General features: G+C 40.4%; 1 protein-coding gene across 9 annotated transcripts in view; it reads left to right on the plus strand.

Moving 5' to 3' along the window:
* Positions 1–21,883, plus strand: part of CTNND2 (catenin delta 2) — a 655,093-nt gene that overhangs the window by 101,234 nt on the left and 531,976 nt on the right. For all 9 annotated transcript variants that reach the window (XR_005604669.1, XM_039571875.1, XM_039571842.1 and 6 more), the window contains exon 2: positions 21,615–21,748. Coding sequence is in view for 8 of the 9 variants with exons in the window: in XM_039571875.1 (XP_039427809.1) it covers positions 21,615–21,748 (134 nt within the window). In the remaining variant the exon portion in view is untranslated. The remainder of the gene's footprint in view (positions 1–21,614; positions 21,749–21,883) is intronic.

Genomic DNA, 21,883 nt, shown 5'->3' on the forward strand with positions numbered 1-21,883 from the left:
ATAGAAATTGTTTAGTCTCCTTGCTTACAATAGACCAGTTTATCACTGGCATAGTCCTGACGTTAAAACTTGTTTTCCAGTATCAAGGTTACTTTTTCTATTTTATTAAATCTATATTGCTCATTTTGACTTCTGTTTCATGAGCTCACGTGGCTTTTTTTTTCACATTTGGTTAATAAGATTTTATTTTGAGCCTTTGCAGCTTTTAGTAATTCAGTGCTTAAATTTCATGTAACTTGCAACTGCTGAGAGGTTGCAGTTCTGCTTTGGTTGTGCATTAAACCTGTTCCATAGCTCCACAGCATGGTGTAAAAACAAATGTCTTGTTTCTGTAGCAAGCTCTGGTTTCTCCAGTTCATATATGCACTGTAAAACAATGGCTTTCCATTAAAAAGACATAAATTTTCCCTGCATTAAGCTCTTTATGCGGTGTTTCTCTCTTGTTTCACTGTGTTCTAGGAATGGAGGGTTCAATTCAGTTACCTCAGCATAGATGCTTAATGCCATTTGAGACAACCCGAGTTTTTGCGGTTCCAGTATAGCAGATACGATACAGGGCCTACAAGGGGCTCCTCCTGAGTGCCACCTGGACTGCAGGCAGGATTACCCAAAGGCATCTCAAGCAGCAGGAGACACCTGTTGTTGGTTACCTTTAATGTAGTTATTTTTTTACTGAGTATTGTGATGAGAGCAGCTCTATTGGATCTGACTGTCCTGCCCCCAAATTGCCAAATATAAATGATCAGAGAAAAAGCTCTGAACACGGCAAGTGCACATTACCTATCTTTTTAGCACAGTACCAGCCTCAGGCACTTTCCAGAAAAAGTGTGGTTCAGTGTGTTTATTTAGTAATCTTGGTGCATTTTTCTTGCCTGAAACCATGTATGTGTTTAGCAACTGCAGGAGCATTTCACAAGGACTTCAGCAGCTCAGCAATGTACAAAGAGCCTCTTCCTTTTGTCTGTGTGCAACTCACCACTCACTGACTTCATCTGCTGTCCCTGTTTGTTCCTAATCCACCCTGCCTGTGCTACCCAGGCTTTCAAGAGTTTTCTCATTCACCCTCTCAACTCTGTCTTCTCTGAACCGAAGAGTTCTGGTATGCATCCTTTTTCTCGACGTGGAGGCCATTCCTTGCCTCTCATTGGCTCTGTAGCCCTTCTCTGGCTTTCCAGTTCTGCTGTATCCTTTTAACAAAGAGGAGCCAGACCTGCTCACAGTATTCAGGATGCAGGTTGCTGTTTATTGCCCAGTCATTTAGTCTTGCAAGGGCCTCTGCTGTTCTCCCTAATTGACCCTTTTCTGTAATACTTCAATTTCATATCATTAGCAACTTTCATTACTACCAAAAAAAGGGAATGAGCACTATGAATATGTTTAACACCCTATCTTGCAACCCAGCTATTTCCTGGAATTTGTTGGTGGTGTCTGTTGGAAGAGCTTACTCTCTCTGCTTTTGTTTGTCCTCATGTAATTAGTCATTCATGAAGGAGCCTTCTATCCTGTGTAATCTCAACAGTTTGCCCAGAAACTTTCAAGTGAAGGACTTAAGAAAGGCTTTGGCACAGGCTGATACAGCATCATTTTATCCATCTTGGGACATTACATCCAAAATGAGTGGTCTTACTAGATGGATGAAAAACTGTGTGGAACATCAGACCAGAGGTGTACCTTGTCTTGTTTAGTTCTTCATCGGTGACATGGAGATGGAAGTGCAAGGCATTCTTGACAAGTTTGTGGATCACAACAAACTGTGAGGTGCACTCAAAGCACTCAGAGGCCTGGCTGCCATTCAGACCAGCCTACACAGGCTCGATGAGAGAGCTGGCAGCGACCTTGTGAAATCAGGCAGATAACTTAGTCTTGAGCCTGGGATGGACAAACTCCGACCATTGGTACATCCTGGGCAGTCACTGGCAAGCAACTCTGCTGGAACAGACCTGTAGGCCATTGTAGCCAGCAGCCTGAGTGTGAGCTGGCAGGATGCCTTGGCAGCCAACTGCGTGCTGGGCTTCATTAACAGCAGCACAGCCAAGAGACTGAGGGAGAAGTTTATTTGCTTTTACTCAGCACTCATTAGACTGTGCCTAGACTGCCATGCACAGGTGTTGGGGACAGCCCAGTACAGGAAAGACATTTATAAACTGGGGCAAGTTCAGCAGAGGACAGCCAGTGGCAGGAGTACTTGCTCTGTGAGAAGAGGCTTGGAAATGGGGCTTGGTAAGCCTGGAAAAGAGATGGCTAAGGGGGAACCTAGCAGCCACCTTCTTGTATCTGTGAGGAAGTTGCGGAGAAGAATGGGGCAGGCTCTTTTGCTGAAATGTATGGCTGGAGGTTCTCATTAATTGAGAGGAGATATTTTGGCTTGACTTAAAGGGAAGAAAAGTTCACTCTAAGTGTAATTAAGCAGTTGAGGGGATTGCCTGGAGAAGGTATAGGATCTTCATTCCTGTGATGCCTGTGATGTTTCAAGAGCCAACTGGACAAAGCTAAACAACCTGGTCTTGAATGTTGATCACCTGGCTAAAGCATGTTTTCCCTATCTGCTTGAATCAGGATGTTGGATAAGAAAACCTGCTGAGGTCCCTTCTGACATGAATAATTAATTTTGTATGATCATTGTTCATTTTATACTTGCTTATTTATTACTATTCACCTTCTTACCTGCATATTTATTAATATCCTGCTTCTTAGCTAAAAACAAAGTAATGTTTTTAAAAAATAATTATACTGTGGAAAACAGATTTGTTCATATTGTCATTCAGCCCTCACGTGATTGAGTTCTTATATTTCAATATACAGACATAATTAAAGAACAGGTAAAAATAATATCATTTTTGTAAGGGATTCTAGTTTGAAATAAATCTTCTTCCCCTGCACTGGAGGAGTATTATATCATCTCCTTTTCCAAAGGAAAAAAACCCAACAATTAAATCTATTATAAATGCTGCATACTTTGAATAATTTTTTTTGTACTGAATTTGCATGTGCATATATTTCTGCTGAAAATATTGTATGGAAAAATCTCAGATGATACTTAATCCTATGTGTGAAAAAAAAGATATAGGCAAGCTTGGGCTTGGATGTCTTCATATCAGGGACAATTTCTAAGTCCTAGATAATTACACTCATCTTTCCAGAAGAAGTTTTGAATAACCTTTTGATTATATAGCATTTACCTGATGAGCTTGTTTTTTGGTATATTTATTATGCATCTCAGATGCAATTCATCTACCTAATTTTAGCTACCTGAAAAGGTAGTCACTGAGTTTAAAATAGTTGCCTAAGTATCCACTACAGGTAACAGAGATGGTTCTTCCTATCCCCAAACGTGAGTCATGCTGTCTGCCTTAGAGGCTTGACTTGAGATGGAATTAATCACTCTGCAAAGCACCTGTTTTACCCTATTAACTAGGAGGGGACTTTAGTCAGCTAGCTCTTCCAGGAGGGCTAGTTTTATATGCTTATTTTGCAAATCTCTACATTCAGACTCATCCTGTGACACTTTTTTTTTTTCCTCCAAATATCACAGAAGCACCTGGGAGGAGCAGAAGGGAGCCCAACTTAAAAAAAAAAAAAAAAAAATTGCTCTCATTTATCCTTAGACCTGGTAGCTGATGCAAATATCTATTTTTGCATAGAATTTTGTAATACAGCTCAGCTGGAGACCAAATCTGGAGCAGATACATACCTGGTGTGATGACTCCTTGGAAACATGAAGTCAACACCATCTGTAACAGAGAGTGGCTTGTCTGCAGGACATGATGGAGTAGTGATGCTTGGTTTGGGGTTGTTATTTGTTTGGGTTTTTTGGATTTGGTTTGGGTTGGGGCTTTTTTGGTGTGGGGTTTTGTGTGTGTGTGTGCATTTTTTTCGTTTTCCCCATCTCTGGATATCTCACAGGAGACATTGGTGGCTGGAAAGGTGTAGATAACACACCAGTGTTTTGGCTACTGCTGAGCAGTGCTGGCACAGCATCGGTGCTGTCTCTCAACATTCCCCCCATCAGGTGAGCAAGATCCTGGGAGGGGACACAACCAGGATCCGAACAACTGACCCAAACTGACCAAAGAGATGACTTTATATGACATCAGCTCAGATATAAAAGCTAAGGAAAGGAGGAGGAAGTTGTGGCATTTGTTATTTGCAATGTTCGTCTTCTGGAGCAACTGCTATGTGTGCTGAAGCCCTGCTTCCTGGGAAGGGGCTGAACATCACTTGCTAAAGGGAAGTAGAGAATAAACCTATTTTTTTTTTTTCTCTTTGCTTGTGCTCACACAAACTTTTGCTTTTGCTTTAGTAAACTGCCTTACCTCAACCTATGAGTTGTTTTCCATCTTACTGTCTCTCCCCTGTTCAGCTGGGAAAGGGAGTGATAGAGCGGCTTGATGGTCACCTGGCATCCAGCCAAGGTCGGCCCACCAAAGCCTCATTGGAAGACTGTGGAAACTCTAGAAGTGGTGTGTGTGAAATACGACTTCAAACCTATTCTGGAATTCCCTATTCTTAGGCTTCTTTTTCTTGATTGCTTCAAAGCAGATTGATGTTGGATACATCAATCTCTTTTCTTCTCCCTTGGCAATATCTGAGTCCTCTTCAGGACAAGTCAGCTATATGAGTTTGTATCTACTTCAGATTAAACCAGATGAAATCTGAAGTATTACTTCTTTCTTTTCCTTCAGAAAGTAATTGAAAGCAAGTTGTTCTTCTAGCAGCAGACCTGTGTGTAGTTTATAAAAACTCATGTAACTGATAAGCACTTCTAAAAGCCCAACTTGAACTCCTGGGCTAAAGGTGATAGCAATAATGCTTAGCATTCAAAGACTGCCTTTATCTGAACAATGAAAGCAATACCAGATCAGCTCAAACTATAGAATGTATCTGATGGTTTAAGACAGGAAACAGCCATCTTTGTTGTTAAGATTTCTCTTTTGTGGGAAACACTGTAATAAGTGTTAAGTCTAGTGGATTAATTAGAATAACTCTTCTTTTGGGGTTGTATATTCAAACATCTCTGGCAAATTCTGACACAAATATTAAAGGAAATAGATAATCATGAATACAGCCAGTGAATAGCTATTTCTAACCTTGTACTGTCACTATGTCTGGTATTTACATTCAATAAATCTTGCATATGTTTGCTGATCATAAAATAATGATTTTCTGTTTACCTAAAATGTTTTAAAAATGTTTCTTTAATGATCTTAAAGAGATCATGAAGTTCTAACTACCTCAGCTTTGAGTCATTATTAAGTGTAGGAAGGGTCTTCAGAACTGTGGATCTCTCAGTTTCTCATAGCTGGTTTTATTACAGACAAGTAAACTTCCAATTGAATTTTCTTCCTGTGCATGTTTGGACTAACAAGTCCCAAGTATCTTATCAAATAACAGTATCAAATAACTTATGAGTAATGCTTTTGAATAATTTATTTTGTAGTCAGAAAAGATCTGCATATGTTAAATTCTGTGCTGCTTTGGTTGACAATATTGAATTCAGTAGAGATCTGCATATTATTCTTTTATGATATTTTTTCTAGTCCTTTTGTAATTTGTACAGTCCTTAGGCCACTTAGTCCTTAGATCTTCATTTGCAGTTGAAGGCTCTAGATGCCTATAGTACAAATAATTATTTTGCTGCTGTGCCCTGTAGAACAGAAACACTTCCAGACATTCCACTTTCTTGAGAGATTTTTTTTTATAGTGCAAACAGGAAAAGATACTCTCCAGAAATACAAGTCTTGGAAGTGCCTGAACAGTTAAAGACGGGGGAGTGTGTGTGTGTACGTGTGTGTGTGCACTTAACTATGAGACAGCTGCTTGGATGGAGTATTTCAGCCCAAACAGTAAGCTTGTGAAAAGTGTAAGTGCCTCAAAATAGGATCTTAAAATGAGATGTGCTAGCACTGTTAGCTCTGCCTGCAACCAGAAAGAAAATTGTGAAACTTCCTCATCAGCTTTACATCATGGAATTCCACCAGAACTGCTTTTAAAAATTGCTTCCAGCAAATTTGACTTCCTGCTGTTGCTGACTGCTTTCCTAGAAGCTATGATGTCTCAGGTCTGCGCTGTACACCTTCCCCCTCTTCACCAGCTTCATTTCAGGAAGCAGCTCCTCTCATCTTAGTCGAGGGAGGGGGAAGCAAGCGGCGGCACAGGGAGGAGTGACACCTTCTTTCTTGGCTTCCTGCCCACATCCTTGGCCTCCTCCCCAGTACCATGGGATGTATCTCTGGCAGTATATTCCTGAACATGACATTTATTTAACTTGTGCAAATGTTTTTACGGTAAAGAAATTTAATTTTCTGTTATGATGTGTAATTTGACAGGATGAACATGTAATTAGAATCACAAATACAACTGAGATTCTGTGGATATAAGTAGATTAAAAAATACTGTATATACATTCAAAGTATGTATGTAGGAAGTTAAAACTAGGTAAACAGCCAAAATAGGCATTGGAAAATGCGTATAACTGAAAACAATTTTGTGTATGTCTTCACATGTGCACTGAAATGTATCTGCCTTGAGTGGATGTTGCTGCCATTGCAGCCAGTGCAAAGGAATTCAGTGCTGTCTTAAACCAACCTCGCAATGAAAATGGGAGACAACAATTATTACACAGCTCCAGTTTAACCCAGCAGGGCAATTTTAAGGACTTACACATTGCAGCAATTTGGCTTTAATTCTGTTGAAGAATTGGACAATAGCATGTGTTTGAAAATAATACTCTGATAAGAATAAATGATTAAAAGAAGTTAATCTGCATGAAGACTGGTATACACTCTCAATCCATGAGAGTGTTTAAAGAAAAAAAAAGGAGTAGTGTATCTTTGTAGGGCTACAGAAATGGAAGAAGTAGATGCTAGAGGATGTATACTGAATTGAATATATTGATTTCTGTTACCACTAGTAACTTTGATTTAGGAAAATAGAGTTACACAGTGTCTAATAAAATTCAAGTACATGTAAGTTGTGGGTGATTTTCAGTTCTGTGTAACTAGCTGGTTTAAACCCAAGTCATTGAGGTGAGAGCTGACTTTCTTCCTATGCTCAACTGCCACTGCAACTTTATTATTGTTTCTGGTATTTTAGCGTAGCCTTTAATAATGGGCCCACTATTAAGGAACCAAGTTTTGTACTGTTATATGTTCTTGACAAGTCCTGTGAAAGTAAGCAGGCCCCTAAAAAAACCAGTGATAATACTGTAAAAGAAGACCCTAGTTTTCAGCTTGTAAAGAAAATTATTGCACGTTCACTTGCCCAGAATACTTGTAGGTGCAGTAAAAATGTAATCATAATTAAAGGCCAATTTATGTTGCTATGATAGTTCAGCTATTTATCCTCACTGAAAAAGGGTCCAGCATCTCTGTTCTGGGAAAATTTGTGGTTTTTCAAGCAACACATCCCTGACACTGAAATAAGGAATTTGATTAAGGTTCTGATAGTGCTGTGGGACCATTCCTTTGGGCGAGTTATGGTGGCAGTTCACTGCTTTATGAATCACTGGATTAGTCTATTGATGTCCTGTGAGGTTGCTTTTCACTTGTGGTTTTGTAGGCAAAATGGCCATGGATAAGGAAGACCTGAAGTGCATTCTTTACAAATGCAGTTCATACAGTATTTTAAGTATTTTACAGCTCAACATATGTGTATGAACACTGTAAATTGATATTCTTTTAGTGTGACAGAGTGAAGGCTGAAACTGTTAGACTAATTACAGTCTTATACAACTTAAATATACATATTTTTATTCTTTTCCATCAATAAGCTATCTCCTGGAAAGTATAATTTTGTCTAGAAAGTCAAACATAAGATACACACTGTGAAGGGGCATTGGGTTCAGTTTAACTGTGAGGGGGTTAGGAGTTTCCAAACTTTCAGACAAACTGTGAAGAAAATGCAGTTGTCATCACATTCTCATAATGATTGTCATTGTTGATTTAAGAGTATTTCAGTTAAATCCAAACTTTCAAACTTGGTTTGGGTATGTAAAGTATACTTAGGAGAAAATGATGCATTAATGCAAGGACTTCTGCCTGTGCTTTCTGGCAGGCAGAGATCCAGAAATGGTTTTCTACTCTACTGAATTTTTTTTGTGACTGTGTTTCTAATGGACTTTATTAGTTGATGTTTCAGCAGAAATTTCTGTCAGTGTTTATTTCTATGAAAATCCAGATTTCATGCTTGGGAGCACATAAAATGTTCCTCTGTATAGAGTTTAGAAAAATAGCTAGGATTGTACTGATATAATTTCTGGTTTGTTTTCTCCATTAAATTGTACATACTGTTATATAGATCAAAGAAGTGTGACTCTTGGGAGAGCTGAATTCAACTCCAATGTCTTTTAGATTTTTGCTGTATGTTAGGAGAGATACTTTGTCTCTTTGAGACTCTATACACTTTTATGCAGTTATAAGAGTCCCATGATTTTGATATCCTATCAGAGAGATGATTTGGTCCAGGGGAAAATCAGGTCAGGTTAGTGCAATGGTTGCTTCACACATCTTCTCTTTTCTGCAAGGGTGACCGCGAAGTCAAGGAAAGCAAGCAGGTGGATCAGCACAGTGTTTCAAGCTGGACTGTGTGCAGTCCTGGTGTGGAGTCATGGGGTCCCCAGAGCACTCTCTGGTGCTCTTGGGTCCTCTGTATGTTGGCGAGATGGTCCCTAATCTTGGTGTAGGGTCATGAGGTTCTCATCTCTCACTTTTGTGCTCTGGTTTCCTTCAATATTAAATATCTTTAGTTACAGGACTGGACCGGGAATATCACGTTGGTAAAGAGTCCTTTCAGATCTTGATCTTTCCTGATCTGCACATGCTGCTCATGCTGCTCACAGTCTGCTTCTTCCAGATACTTCTAGCTGTCTTTGCACTTTTTGATGATCATCAGGCAGTTTGCATAGTTTGGCTACCTGTTTTCTTCAGCACACAAAACCACTTCTCTTTTTCAGGACAGGTGGCTTACTATATTTCATCTGCTTGTGCCACAGTAAAGAGCTGTTTACCATTTACTGGCTTATGCTAACAGCTATCCTGTCTGGACATAAATCATGCTAATTGCTACAGAGAGTGAAGAAAAAAACTCTAAGTTCTGGTTAGGTTTTTTTGCCCCAACTTTCTTGGTCATAAAGTATGTTAAGGGAGTTTCCCATTCTGCATTGTTATTTGTGGGGATGCCCTAGACTCTCAAAATATTGTAAAGAGTTTATGAAGCCAAAAAACCAAAATAATGGATGATAAAAATTCCTGTGGATAAACTTAAAATGATGCACATATGGAGAAGAAGAGTAATACGACATCCCAACTTCACACAGGAGTCTGAGATTTGCTACTTTTTGTGGGGCTTGGGCTGTGTGCATAAACCCATATCAAAAGGAGCGAGGAGAACCTACAGTTCCCATCAGGAGTACAGCGCTCTTCCGGAAAACACTCAGGAAATGTTTGACTGTTGTGCTCATCTTTGGTTGAGGAAGGTGCATCCAGATGTTTAAAAAAGCAGATATCCTTACCTCAGCAGGCCCCTACTTCAGTGTGCAGTGAGCAAGTGAGGAGATGCTGTGCTCATCTAGGAGCTCCCTATTTAAGGGGTACAGCCATGGAAAGAACCCCCCAGTAATTGCTGTCTTGGTTGCCTAGTGCAAGCCTACCTGCCAGACATTGTGTCTCTGAGGGTCAGTCTGGAGGTATGTTGCAGAGTGTTGTATGGGGCTTGGAAGTATGCATTCTGCTGTCTGGCTCTGATAAAAGAGAGAGATGTGAGGCAAAGAGGATCTGTGCAATTCAGTATGATATATATAAGTAAGCTCCTTAACTGTCGGAATTAGTGAGGAAGTAGATTAGTCCTGAGATTACATCAATATCAGAACTGTCTATCCTCCTTCAGGTTCAGAGCCATGGGAGACATTAAGAGTAGTCAGCATGAATCAGCCTGCAATTTAAATTTAAAGTAGTAGTAATAAAGAGTCTATTTTGGCAAGAACCTCAGTGGATTATTTGCCTCAGACTCATAGGGCTGTGCCTTTGCCTTGCCATTTCTGTTCTTTGTAATGAACATGTGTCCTCAGGTGTTTCTGCCATTGACCCCATCTCCTTCATTCCAAACTTCTTTTTCCTCTGATTACTGCTGGTGGTGTTGGGAGGAATTACTCAGTCATGGTGTGGTTTGACTCTGGCGAGCAGCTAAGCTTTCACCCACTTGCTTGCTAACCCACTACAGCAGGATGGGGGAGAGAACTGGCGAAAGTGAAGAAAAAACCTCTAGTGAGTCAAGATAAAGACAACTTAATAAGTAAAAGGGGAGAAAAAAGTAACAAATGATGCAAAAGCACTCACCACCATCAGACTGATGCCCAGCCAGTCCGCAAGCAACAGCTACTTTGGAGAAACTGTCCCCAGTTTCTATGCTAAGCGTGACATTGTGTGGTAGAGAGTATCCTGTTGGTCTGCTGGGGTCAGCTGTCCTGGCTGTGTCCCCTCCCTCCCTTGCTGAGGGGCAGAGTGAGAAACAGAGAAGGCTCAATTCTGTGCAAGCACCATTCAGCAATAACTGAAACACTATTTTTTAATCACAGTATTACCATCTGAGCTTCTATAAAGAAAATTAACTCCATTCCAACACAAACAAAACATAATGCCACTTAATTTTTCAATTCACCCTGAGGCAATAAATGACCAGTTGATGGTAAAAAAAAGCAACAAAGGGACCCTTCATAATTTCTTAGTATCACCTCCTCCTACCATGTCTACGTAACACAAGATTTTAAGAATTCACTGTAAGGACTGTTTCTGGCTTTTGTTTGTAGATGTGCATTTTGCTCTGTATGCTTGAGGATATTGGCATTGTCAGTGAAGTAAGAGCTCCTGTTCCCTCGGTAACAGAGGCAAACAATATTCTCTCATTGGATTCCATGAACGAAACAAATTTGCTTGATTTGTGAATAGATTCTTCAGCAAAACTGAAATAAATTTTTGTAAATCCTCACGCCGAGGTCTCTCAAATACTGAGAGGAGGGTGAATTTTTACGCTGGTTTCTCTATGTGGTTGCATTACTAACTCCAACTGAAATATTTTCCTAAGAATTTTAGGAGGTTTCTCAGTTCTCAGATGGTGCATGCTAGCTGGTTAGGGTAAATCCTTACAGATTAGGATGGTGGTTTCAGGAACAATGAAGCAGGAAGAAGCAGCATGTGCTTTATCTGTTCTGATTAATCACTTATTCCGTGGCTATAATACATTTACAGGGAGGGGGACTGGGGCCAGTGAACTGATACAGCTCTAGCTTTGTGGTTTGGGTCTGATCTTTAAATCTCAATGCACTGGTCAGCAGTGGTTCTGGCTCTGGTTTGAGAGGAAAAAACAGCAAGGGATGTACAATTAGACCATCTTTCTCTTGCCTTTTTTTCAAGGTCCTTTGGGCCAAATGCTGAACCTTTTTTCTCATAAGCACTTCTTCTGAGTTACCCTGCGAAAATAATTGGGAATGGTTTCAAATTTTTGTTTCATTTTAAGGAGGCAGGCTGTATAAGTAATTCAAAGTACTTGAAATTGCCAACATTTTAGCAAAAAGCAAAACTTGTTTGCAAAAAAAAAAAAAGTTTTATAGCATTACTCGAGCAAAACAATACTTAGCAGGATAGTCGTGAACTAAAAAGTTTGGAAGCATTGCAGATGGCTTAAGCACTAGGCAAGACTTCAGGTTTCACATGGCTTCCAGTGGTCTTACACTTGTTAATGTAAATAGTGGCAGGAAAATATTTGATACAGCCTGTGGAGGCCTCAGGCTATTGTGTACATAAGACCCTTCATTTTGCTTCCTCTTTGCAGAGCAGGAAAATAGAGATATTTTATTCAAGTCTCAGGGCAGAAGTAGAGAGTTCCTGAGGAAGAAACTTTTTTGTCTTGAGCTATAGGCTTTGGAATGTTTCAGGAAATGACTTTTTGAGTCAGGCATCTGTGGAAGAGAAGGAAATTTTAGGTATTTCATATTTATCTATCAGACTTTAGAACAGGTTAAGACAAGGAAAATATTGGAGGAAGTTTTGTAGAATAGCTTCTCTTCTGTCAGGTTTTAGAATATAGTTGTCTTTATCCTTTACTGTGACAGTGGGGATCTTTTATATCTTCTACCACACTTCTGCAAAGAGCAGGCAGGAAAAAAAAGAAATTTTATGACTTAATGAACCTGAACCTCAACTTAACTAAATTTTAAACAGAGAATTGTTTTTCACACCCTTAGAGACCCTTATGCAGTATGGTTAAAATAACCGAGTGCAACAAGCTGAAGTCATAAAAGAAGACGAGAGCCAAGCTCACCTGTCTTAGTGAGCAGGGAGATGGATGAGTCTATGGACAAAGAACAATCCTAGAAAGAAAACAGAGCCCTTGCTGTTTGGAAAGCACTCATGATGGGTTAGCTAGAATAAGACAAGTGCTGACTAATCCCACGTATCCCTGATCCCTAATGGAGCCTAAGCCTTTCCAAAGGTCTTTAAGTTTAATTAATCTGGTTTCCTGCTTTAGTAATTTCAACATAGGAGATATATGCTTTAGGATGTTGTGATAACTACTTAGGCAATCAAAAGACATTTTTGCCTTCAAGATATTTGGCAAGTTCTGGCAGTTTTTCTTATCTTACTTTTGACTCAAGAGATTATCAACCTATTTTTAAGAATACTTACCCAGACACAAATTGTACCGGGCTTGTCAGCTAAGACAGGAGAGCAACGGAAATCTACGATTTCAAAGGGTTTGTGTGCAGGAGAAGGGAGGGCCCATATTTACAGACTCTCTGCCCTGTTTCATTGTCACACAGCTGAAGGATTCAGATTCATCGCAGAAAAACTCAATGCAGCATTAGTAGGTATGTGTCCTGCTGTCTAGAGGCAATACTATCTCAGCCCTCAGTCACCTCCATCGTTTGAGATTACTGAAGGAATAATAGGTCATCTTTCCTACTGGAACTGATTCCTTGCATATCTAAATTCTCAAGCAGCACCAATTTCTACTTCTTCCAATAGGAATCTTATTCCAAAAGTCTAATGTAAACATATTTGTTAGTCTACCAATCATATGTGATAATATTTGAATTGACTTTACAATATTTAATAGTGAGTATTACTGGTTTGGGTATTTTTCCCCCTCCATATCTGCACCTAATATGACTTGTGATATACATAATAATTTACAAGAATGACCAGGCCTATTTAATTCTGTATCATTCTGACTCATCATTTATACCCACAGAATTCTTAGCTTATCAGAATGACTCAGTGAACATCATGAAAGATTGTGGGTTTCATGTTCATAGATACAATGCCAAATCTTTTTTTTTTTTTTTTTTTTTGCTTCTCACAGTTGTTAGAAGCTGCTATGTTGAAGCTGTTGACAACTGTAGGCTTTCAAATAGCAACTGTTGTTTGTATATGCAGGGAGAAATTGAGGTTCCCTGTGGAAACTGTGCAATTATTATGTAGAACATTGGAGTAATTTCTGCATTTATTTTTTAATTACAAACAGGTAGAAACAGAATCAACACTAGCCCTTTTGACATAATTATACTAGTTACTGCAATATCATAAACAGTAAATTTAAGTGTAGGAATAGTTTTAGGTAAAAAAAAAGAAAAATTAAATTATTTTCATTTTAAAGTAATTCCGCGTATTTTTGAAACAACAGAACAAAGGTAAGAGCAATTCTAATAGGAACAATAGAAATGCCTATTATTAAATGGTATTCATACAGTAATCTCTACACAGCATGTCTAAGGTAGAGGAAAGGAAGCAAAAGTTTTTCTTGATGCATAATTGCATATTGGATTATTTTAAGTGACTGATTCTTATCCAAGGCTACTTCAGTGTAATTTGTGGTTTTCCAGATGAGTTCAGTAACATGTCAGATTTGATTACTGTGCAGTAAGACAGCATGACTTACACTTTCATAACGAATGCACTCACTGATTAATGGTTCATTGTACAGGAAGTACGCACTGTACATGTTTCTTACCACAATATCTTTTTATTAAAGAAATATATTTGGATTTTCTGATTTCCATAATTTGATGCTGTTGCCAGTGTAGTGGCTGACTTGGCTTTTGCTATAGATTATCAGACATTGTGGACCTGGTTGTTTTGTTTTGGGTTTTTTTAACCTATATGCACTTTCTACCAATGAAAGGGTGATACAACATTTGGGTTATATAAACAGCATTAACAGTGACTTTTAAAGGAACTTCAATCCAATATTTAAAAATGAGAGTCTGCCTCTTTAAGCAACATTCCCTCCTTCTTTAAGCATTGATGCTGTGGCTTCTTCATTTCTAGATTTTTTTCCATGAATGAAGCTTAGTTATTTCTGATGTGGAGGAGGAGAATAAGATCAGTGAAAGGCAGATGTAACTACTCCACCTGAGAAAGAGCAGAAAGAGTGGCAACATGTAATTATAGAACTATGCCACCAAACTGCTTTCACCAATGACATCTTCATGGCTATACTTCTTTAGTTCCTGTAACGGGTTCAGTTTGTAACCAGGCAGAAACACCAATTTAGTTTAGTGGTTTGGTCCAAAATATTCATTAGTGTTTACCTTCTGTGAGATAAGAATTAGGAGAAAAGCAAAGCAGGCACAAAACTTGAAAGAATATAAAGAAGTTTATTAATAGACCTAAAAGGAGAAAAAAAAAAAAGTAAAATCATACCACACCTTCAGAACTCTTCTCCTCCCCCCACCTTTCCCCCTTCTCCCACTGACAATGTAAAAAGACAATCCTTGAGATGTTCAGTCTGTTTACCACTTCCATAATAACCTTGTTCAGTCCATTTAGAAAGAAGAGTCTCTCTTGCTCATACCATGGAGATATTATCACAACGAGACAGCCGCCTGGGCTGGTGCTGGTTCTCCGCTCGCATCATGTGAGGATCCCCTCCCACGACTTGCAGCTTTCCCCACAACTGCTTTCGAGGGTCCAATCTTGAGCTAATGGGGTACAATTTTAAGGTTGAGCCATTCAGAAACAGAAGTTCTCTTCACCCATCTCTGGGAGCATTCAGTCTCTAAGAACAGAGGCCCTTGTCCTTCCCTGGGAGGAAAAGGGTCCTCATCATCTTCATCTCTAGGACCATCTCTGGGAGTATTTCTTGGAACAGAGGTCTTCTCCTTCCAACTGGAGCAAGAGTCCTCATCGCTTCCATCTCTCCCTGTTCAAACTTCTCATCAAATTACAGCTGCTTCAGCATTTGCTTATTTCAGCACAGGTACTTTTGCTCACAAGTACAGTTTGAACGCTCCACCCCCCGTGCCTTCATGAAATTACAATGGGTACTCTGATGTATCATAGTCTATCACCACCATAGCTTTACAACAGAATTTCAGCTTTAAGCATCTCCTCTTTCTCCTCCCTCAGGTTTTCAACTCTTCACAGAACTAAAAGGGTTAATCTCACCCAGGTCTTCCAGCTGGAATTTCGATTATCACTGTTGGTCACATGATCTTTGCCAGGCAGCGGGGCAGCTTCAGCTGAATTCCTCGGAGGAACTGGAGAGGGGGGAGCTGGGCCGCTCTGTCTGCACATAGCAGGGCTGTGGGGGGCCACGGGTGGAACAGGGCTGCATGACTCCAGGCCCGAGCAGGGCCTGGCCCAGGCCCTGCGGGCCCCATACGGGCCCTGCAGCTACATGTCCCAGCACCAGAAATGAGACAGAGCTCCCCCGGGCTTTGTCCATTCTTAAATGTGGACCACAAAGGCGGTCCTTAAAGAATTGTCCATATTCAAACTGGCCCGCTGATAGGTTCTGTCAGGTCATAGAGGAGCTGTAAGCCCCCCTTTACAAGAAAATCACTTTTGGAACTATGCTTGCTAACCCATGACAGTTCCCCATTTAGTAAATCTCTGCCAATAACCTATGCAAAAGTGTGTGTGCAAAATTAAACTTTTAAGTGAAACCTCAACATCTGACATTGCCATTTTCATATGCTCTTTTAAATCCTATAAATTTTTTATCTAAGGATTTATTTATGGTGTGGAATGTACCTCTGTGCCTGAGTTCAGCCTTAACAGACTTTTGCAATTTGACCTTGGAACTAGCTATGTTGGTTGTATTAACCTCAGACAAGGCATGAAATCCTCCTACAAGGAAGGGTGTCTTGCCATCCAGCATCCACTGCTATCCCAAGGGTCACAGAAGGAATGTGGTTTTGCCATCTTTTATTTCCCACTTCTGAATGTCATGCTACTACTGTTGCCAGATACTTGTGTGATCCACTCATAAAAATTTGGATCACAGAGGTACAAACTGATGGTCCTCTGAGATCATTGAGTTCAACCATTAACCTAACACTGTGAGTCCACCACTAAACCATGTCCTTAAGCACCACATCTACCTGTGTTTTAAATACTTCCAGGGATGATGATTACACCAGATCCCTGGGCAGCCTGTTCTAATGCTTTGCAATGCTTTTGGTGGAGAAATTTTTTCTAAAATCCAGTCTAAACCTCTTCTGGCACAGCCTGAGGCAGTTTTCTCTTTTTGTATCCCGTGCTACTTGGGAGAAGAGACCTAACCCTCTGTTCAGACAGTTGTAGAGAGTGATAAGGTCTCACCTGAGCCTCCTTTTCTCCAGGCTAAACAACCCCAGCTCCCTCAGCTGCTCTGGACCCTCTCCAGCACCTCAGTGTCCTTCTTGCGGTGAGGGGCCCAGAACTGAACACAGGGGTTTTGGTGTGGCCTCACCAGTGCCGAGTACAGAGGGACAGTCACTGCCCAGGTCCTGCTGGCCACACTATTGCTGATACAGGCCAGGATGCCTTTGGCCTTGGCCACCTAGGCACATGGTGGCTCATGTTCAGACGGCTTCCAGGTCCATTTTTGCCAGGCAGTTTTCTACTGGGCTTTCTCCTCACATTATCCCTGCTCCAGTGTGGGTCCATTCCAGTGGCCGCAGGGAAGCCCCTGTCCCGCCGGGGTCTCTCCCTGGCCCAGGGCCATCCGTGCCGGGTCTCTCCCGCCTCCGTCCCCGCTCCCGCTGTCCCCTCAGGCTCGCAGGGCTGTTTCCCGCACGGTTCCCCCGCTCAGCCCTGGCTGCCGGGCAGCGTTTTGCCCTCCCTTGGCCAGGCTTTTTTCCGGGGCTCTCGCCCGCCCGCCCGTGGCTGAGGGGCTCAGCCGTGCCCTGCGCTGGGGCCGCTGCAGCCGCTGGCACCGCCTGGGCCCGGCCCGGGCAGCCCCGGCCGCTCCGCAGAGCCGACACCCGGACACCTGCGCCCAGGTGAGGAGAGGATGGTCTTGCTTGGATTTATAGGGTTGTTGGGTTATTTCGTTAAATTGAGATAAAGTTTTTAGATGCTCTTAGAAAGACAGGGTAAAAAAAAAGGGTCAAACCCTAGACAGAATTTTGCCAGCGCTTTGGCATACGGGAAGCCATGAATTATTTATGTCTGACTTCCCAGTATGTTCCCAAAAGGCTGGTAGTATTTTCCCTGTTCATCTGTCTATGATCGTCTAAGATTTTAATTTGGTTCTCTCAGGAGTGTGTATATGCTCTGACTTACAGAATCTCATCTGTGTTTTTGTGACACAGATAGGAAATAGTGTTGCTGTTGTGGAAATTAAATGTAGCCAATTTACTTTTAGTAGTTTCTCAGCTATGGTGTACTGTGTTAAGCTGCTTAGCTTTTATTTTTCTTCTTGTACTCGCTCTAATTTTCCCTTTGTTTTTGGTGTTAAATTCCCGGGAGTGTGAGTTAAAAGGCTATCAGCCAACTTATTTTATGATGAAAAATGAAAAGAATTGGGGTGGCTATTTTAGGGAAGCCAGAGAAGAAGGAAAGGTACTGTGGTCATCATCATTCTGTGGGAAAATGCTGTTTTGAAGAGAGCTGATGGAATTGTTCGGTTTTTTTGTGTCCATGCTGAACTGTGCAGGAAACAGGGAGCTTACATGTGTTATATTAAACAGCAAAGCAAGTTTTCTACTGATACGGCCAGTGGAGCCTGGAGCAGAGGGAGCTGGCTGAGGGAGTCAGCAGTGAGAGAGGCTGTGCAGGACTGGTTCTGTGTGTTAAATATGTGGAATGACAGGAAAAAATCTGCCTTGTTTAGAGACTTGGTAGCAGGCTAGGGGCACAGAGGCTCATTTCAATCATATTTTTTGTATCTACAGTACTGGCAGTTTTAATTCCCATTGAAACCTGAGAATTTCCAATTTCTTATTCTAAAGACTGAGCTAAATTGAAAGTTCATATCTGAATAGGTGTGCAAATGTGCCATTGCTGTGTTGGTGTTTGCTGTTGAAAACACTGATCCATGTTGCTGAGTCATGTGTGGGGTTTTTTTTAATCTAACTACCTTCAGTATAGTAGCATCTCTGTTGCTTGTGAAAACTCATTCTGTATTTTCTTTCTGTATGGTATCTCTCATACAAATTTAAGTAATGAAGAAATAACTGTTATAGTCTCTAGTGTTAACAGTTCAGCTGGATGACACAGAGCTGTAGATCCAAGGATACTGGCCTACTAAGTGCTATTGGCTGCACTCTTTCCCCTTGAGCAACCATAGTATAAACTGAACTCATGAGATACATATTTGAAATTACATTCTCTGGCCAGAAGAAATATTTTAACAGGGGCACAAAACATTCCTTTTAATGGCAGAGACATTTATTTTGATTTCTCTGTTTCTAGATGAAGAGGACATGTGCAGCGTGCCTTTTCTTATATTCCCCCCCCCCCACCTTTTAAGATCTATATGTTAAAAAAAAAAAAAACAAAAAGACAAGCAAATTATGGAAACATGCAGTGTTTGCAGAATGTTAGAGATATTGAGCCTATTTGAGGCAAGTACAGTTTATGACAGTAGTTGATTGTGTAATCAGATTTTCTTCCATGTAAACTGATCCTTGCAAATGTAGATTACTAAAGCAGTTGTTGAAGTGTTCTTTGGTGGAAACAAAGAGTTTTAAAAATTACAGCCTAAAAATTAAAATTTAGTGAAGTTGAATATAGCCCTAAAAGAAGTTGACAATAGCAGCAGGCAATTGCTGCCTGTCTCTCATGGATGGAATTGTTTTGAACTCACATAAAAACTGTTGTTGTCATACCAAGTAGCATCTTTTTGGTCACAGAGCAGCTTCCCCGTTGGCCATGCAGCCTTTCAGTCCCTCTCAAATACCCTTTAAATGTTCTGGACCGTTTGTGCTAGGGCAAGCATTTTGTGTAGTTCTGGACTCCCAGTCTCGTTTACTTTGCTGGGTTTTACCTCCTCGGGCGAATGTTTATGAAACAGCCGATTCAGCAGAGCCTCCCCGCCCTGGGGTCAGGCAGCCCTGGGGGAGCGTGGGGATGACCTAAGCAGACAAAGGGGCTTTTCCCAGAAAGCTTCCTCACCACTGCAGGGAAAGCAGGATGCAGCAGGGGAGCTGCTCTCAGCCAGTGCGCCTGAAAACATTTCACCAGGCGCCTCATTCACAGCTCTGGTGTTTCTTCCCAGTCTCGGGACGCAGTTCTTTGAGCCTCATGCTGTTGTAGTTCCACGTGTCCCCGCGGCGAGCTGCCCCGAGCAGGAAGCACCCAGCACCTAGAGCGAGTGTATGCAAGGGTGGCAGCCTCACTCATGTGCCCGTGGTCTCTTGCAGACTTCACAGGCTACGGAGTTGATAGCAAGGAGTGTTGCAGTGATTTCTGCACTATTTACAGTGATTTCTGCAAATGTCACTCTACAAAATCAGGCTACAAAATCCATTATTAGGCCATCTGTATTTTTTTTTTTTTTTTAGGTAAATAGCCACACGAAAAGAAAACTACTTTTGTTTCTACTATGGTAATTTAATTATTAATTTACTAAGAAAATAAAACAACTAGATTGTTTGAAAGCAAGGTAACAGAAGTAGCATTTATATGTGTGTGCCTACATGTCTTTTCTGTGGTACTTTACAAAACAGTAGCAAGTTTAATTGTATGTCGCAAACTAGTTAACTTCTTATAACAGAAGCCAATTCTTTTGTTTAACAAAACAAGAAAATGTAATTCAAAAAGTCATTTTAGATTGAGGTACTGGGAAGTTTTGTATGGTCTGCTTGTACTCATGATAGAAGAAGGCAGGTATATCCTCCAAGTTTTTATAGTTTAACTTCAAATAGTGTGTGTGTGTGTGTTTGGAGCAAGGACATTATCGGAGCCAAAGAATCAGTATTTACCATTCTCAGTAAGATTTACTTACAAAAAATAAGCTGTATGAAAATGTGTAGCTTTGTTAATTAAAATTATATTTAATCACATTCTTCAATATATAAACTAACCTAGCCTGAAATTTAGGGATATTTTTCTTTCAACAAATAACTGGCTTTTTTATGAATGATCTGTGTTTTCATGGTTTTGTCTTGCATATGTATGCCAGTGTCTTGAGCTTTAGAAAGCTTTTGAAAAATGCTACCCAGCTGGGCTAAATGTGTGTTCTTGGGCAGCACTGTGGCTTCAGAGACAAAGCTTTATAGAATGTCATCTTCCCTTCTTTTAGATCTCTAATTCCATGGCAGACCAATGAGGGGATGCTTGGTCTGGGTATTGAATTTTGTATTTGCTTTTACCAGCTGCCCTTTCCTACTGTTTTCAGTCTTATCACTTCTTCCAGGAAAAGCTCTATTATTATATATTTTAGCAGAATAGAGCCAAGGCAGGAGTTTTGCTTCAGATGCAAGTGATGAGTGCTTGGAATATCCCCACTGGCTCTTTAGGAGGCCCATCCAGCTGGCAGCCTGTGGGCCACTTCTCTTCCACAGAATAATTCTGGCCAGCTCCCACATGAATGGGACTTTATCCTATCGTGCCTGTGCATAACCATGCAAGCTGCCTCTCTGTTCCTTTACTTCTGGAATGTGGCACAACATGTCTGCCTCTGGAGATGTGCCTATAGTGATTTTTAAACAGAGACACTACCCTACAGCTTAGCCTTTGGAAAGATAAATCACTCCACAGTCACACCACTGTTTTGCCCTCTAAAAAGAAATGCTAGAAATGCCTTCAAGTGCTAAGATTCTTCTTTTCTTTTTTTGCTAAGAGGTCTCAAAAAGGGCTTAACAATTGATGTGCTGTTTTTCTCAAAAATACTATGGTAAAATGTTCTCAAAATCACCTTCTAGACTAGAAGAAAGAGTATGAAAGTTACCAAGGCTTAAAATACAATACATGTTAAATAATCATGTGTGTTAGCAAGTCAACACTAGATGGTTTCTACTTCTCTCATGTATCATTTGTTGGTTTTCTGTTTGTCAAGCGTTTCATGATTCATTACTTTCATGATGCTGTAATTTTATGCTGCGTGCTGCCACTGGAATACTATACAAAAATCACAGCTATAAATTATTTGAATCCTCTCCAAATGTACTGATGGTGAATATTTCAGAGGTAGACTGGGAGATTTTTTTTTTTTTTTTGGTATAATTAATTCAGAAATAATTTTAGTTTTAAATAAGTGATATATTCTACATTATGGATTCTATATTACAGAAAAGAAGCATGTTCTGTAATTTTTACCTTAAGTGAGTATTATTATACTTATATGTATACAATTCTGATATTTATCAGGTTTATGATAACAAATTCATTGCTTTATTTTTCCATGAACTGCAGAAACTATGCCTGTTCCAGACCAGCCCTCGTCTTCTGACAAGACAAGTTCCCTTAGTCCTGTGTTGAACACATCCAATGGTGATGGCTCTGAAACTGAGACAACCTCTGCCATTCTAGCTTCAGTCAAAGAACAGGTAGGCAAGCGATGCATCTGTGGCTAGAAAACACAATAGTATGATTTAATGGGTTTTTTTTTACAAATGTTTCATAGCTGGTATCTGAATAATTTAGTTCACAAACACATACTGCAAAGAATGTTAACTATTTCT

Source organism: Corvus cornix, chromosome 2 (assembly GCF_000738735.6).
Source record: "Corvus cornix cornix isolate S_Up_H32 chromosome 2, ASM73873v5, whole genome shotgun sequence".
Taxonomy (NCBI): domain Eukaryota; kingdom Metazoa; phylum Chordata; class Aves; order Passeriformes; family Corvidae; genus Corvus; species Corvus cornix.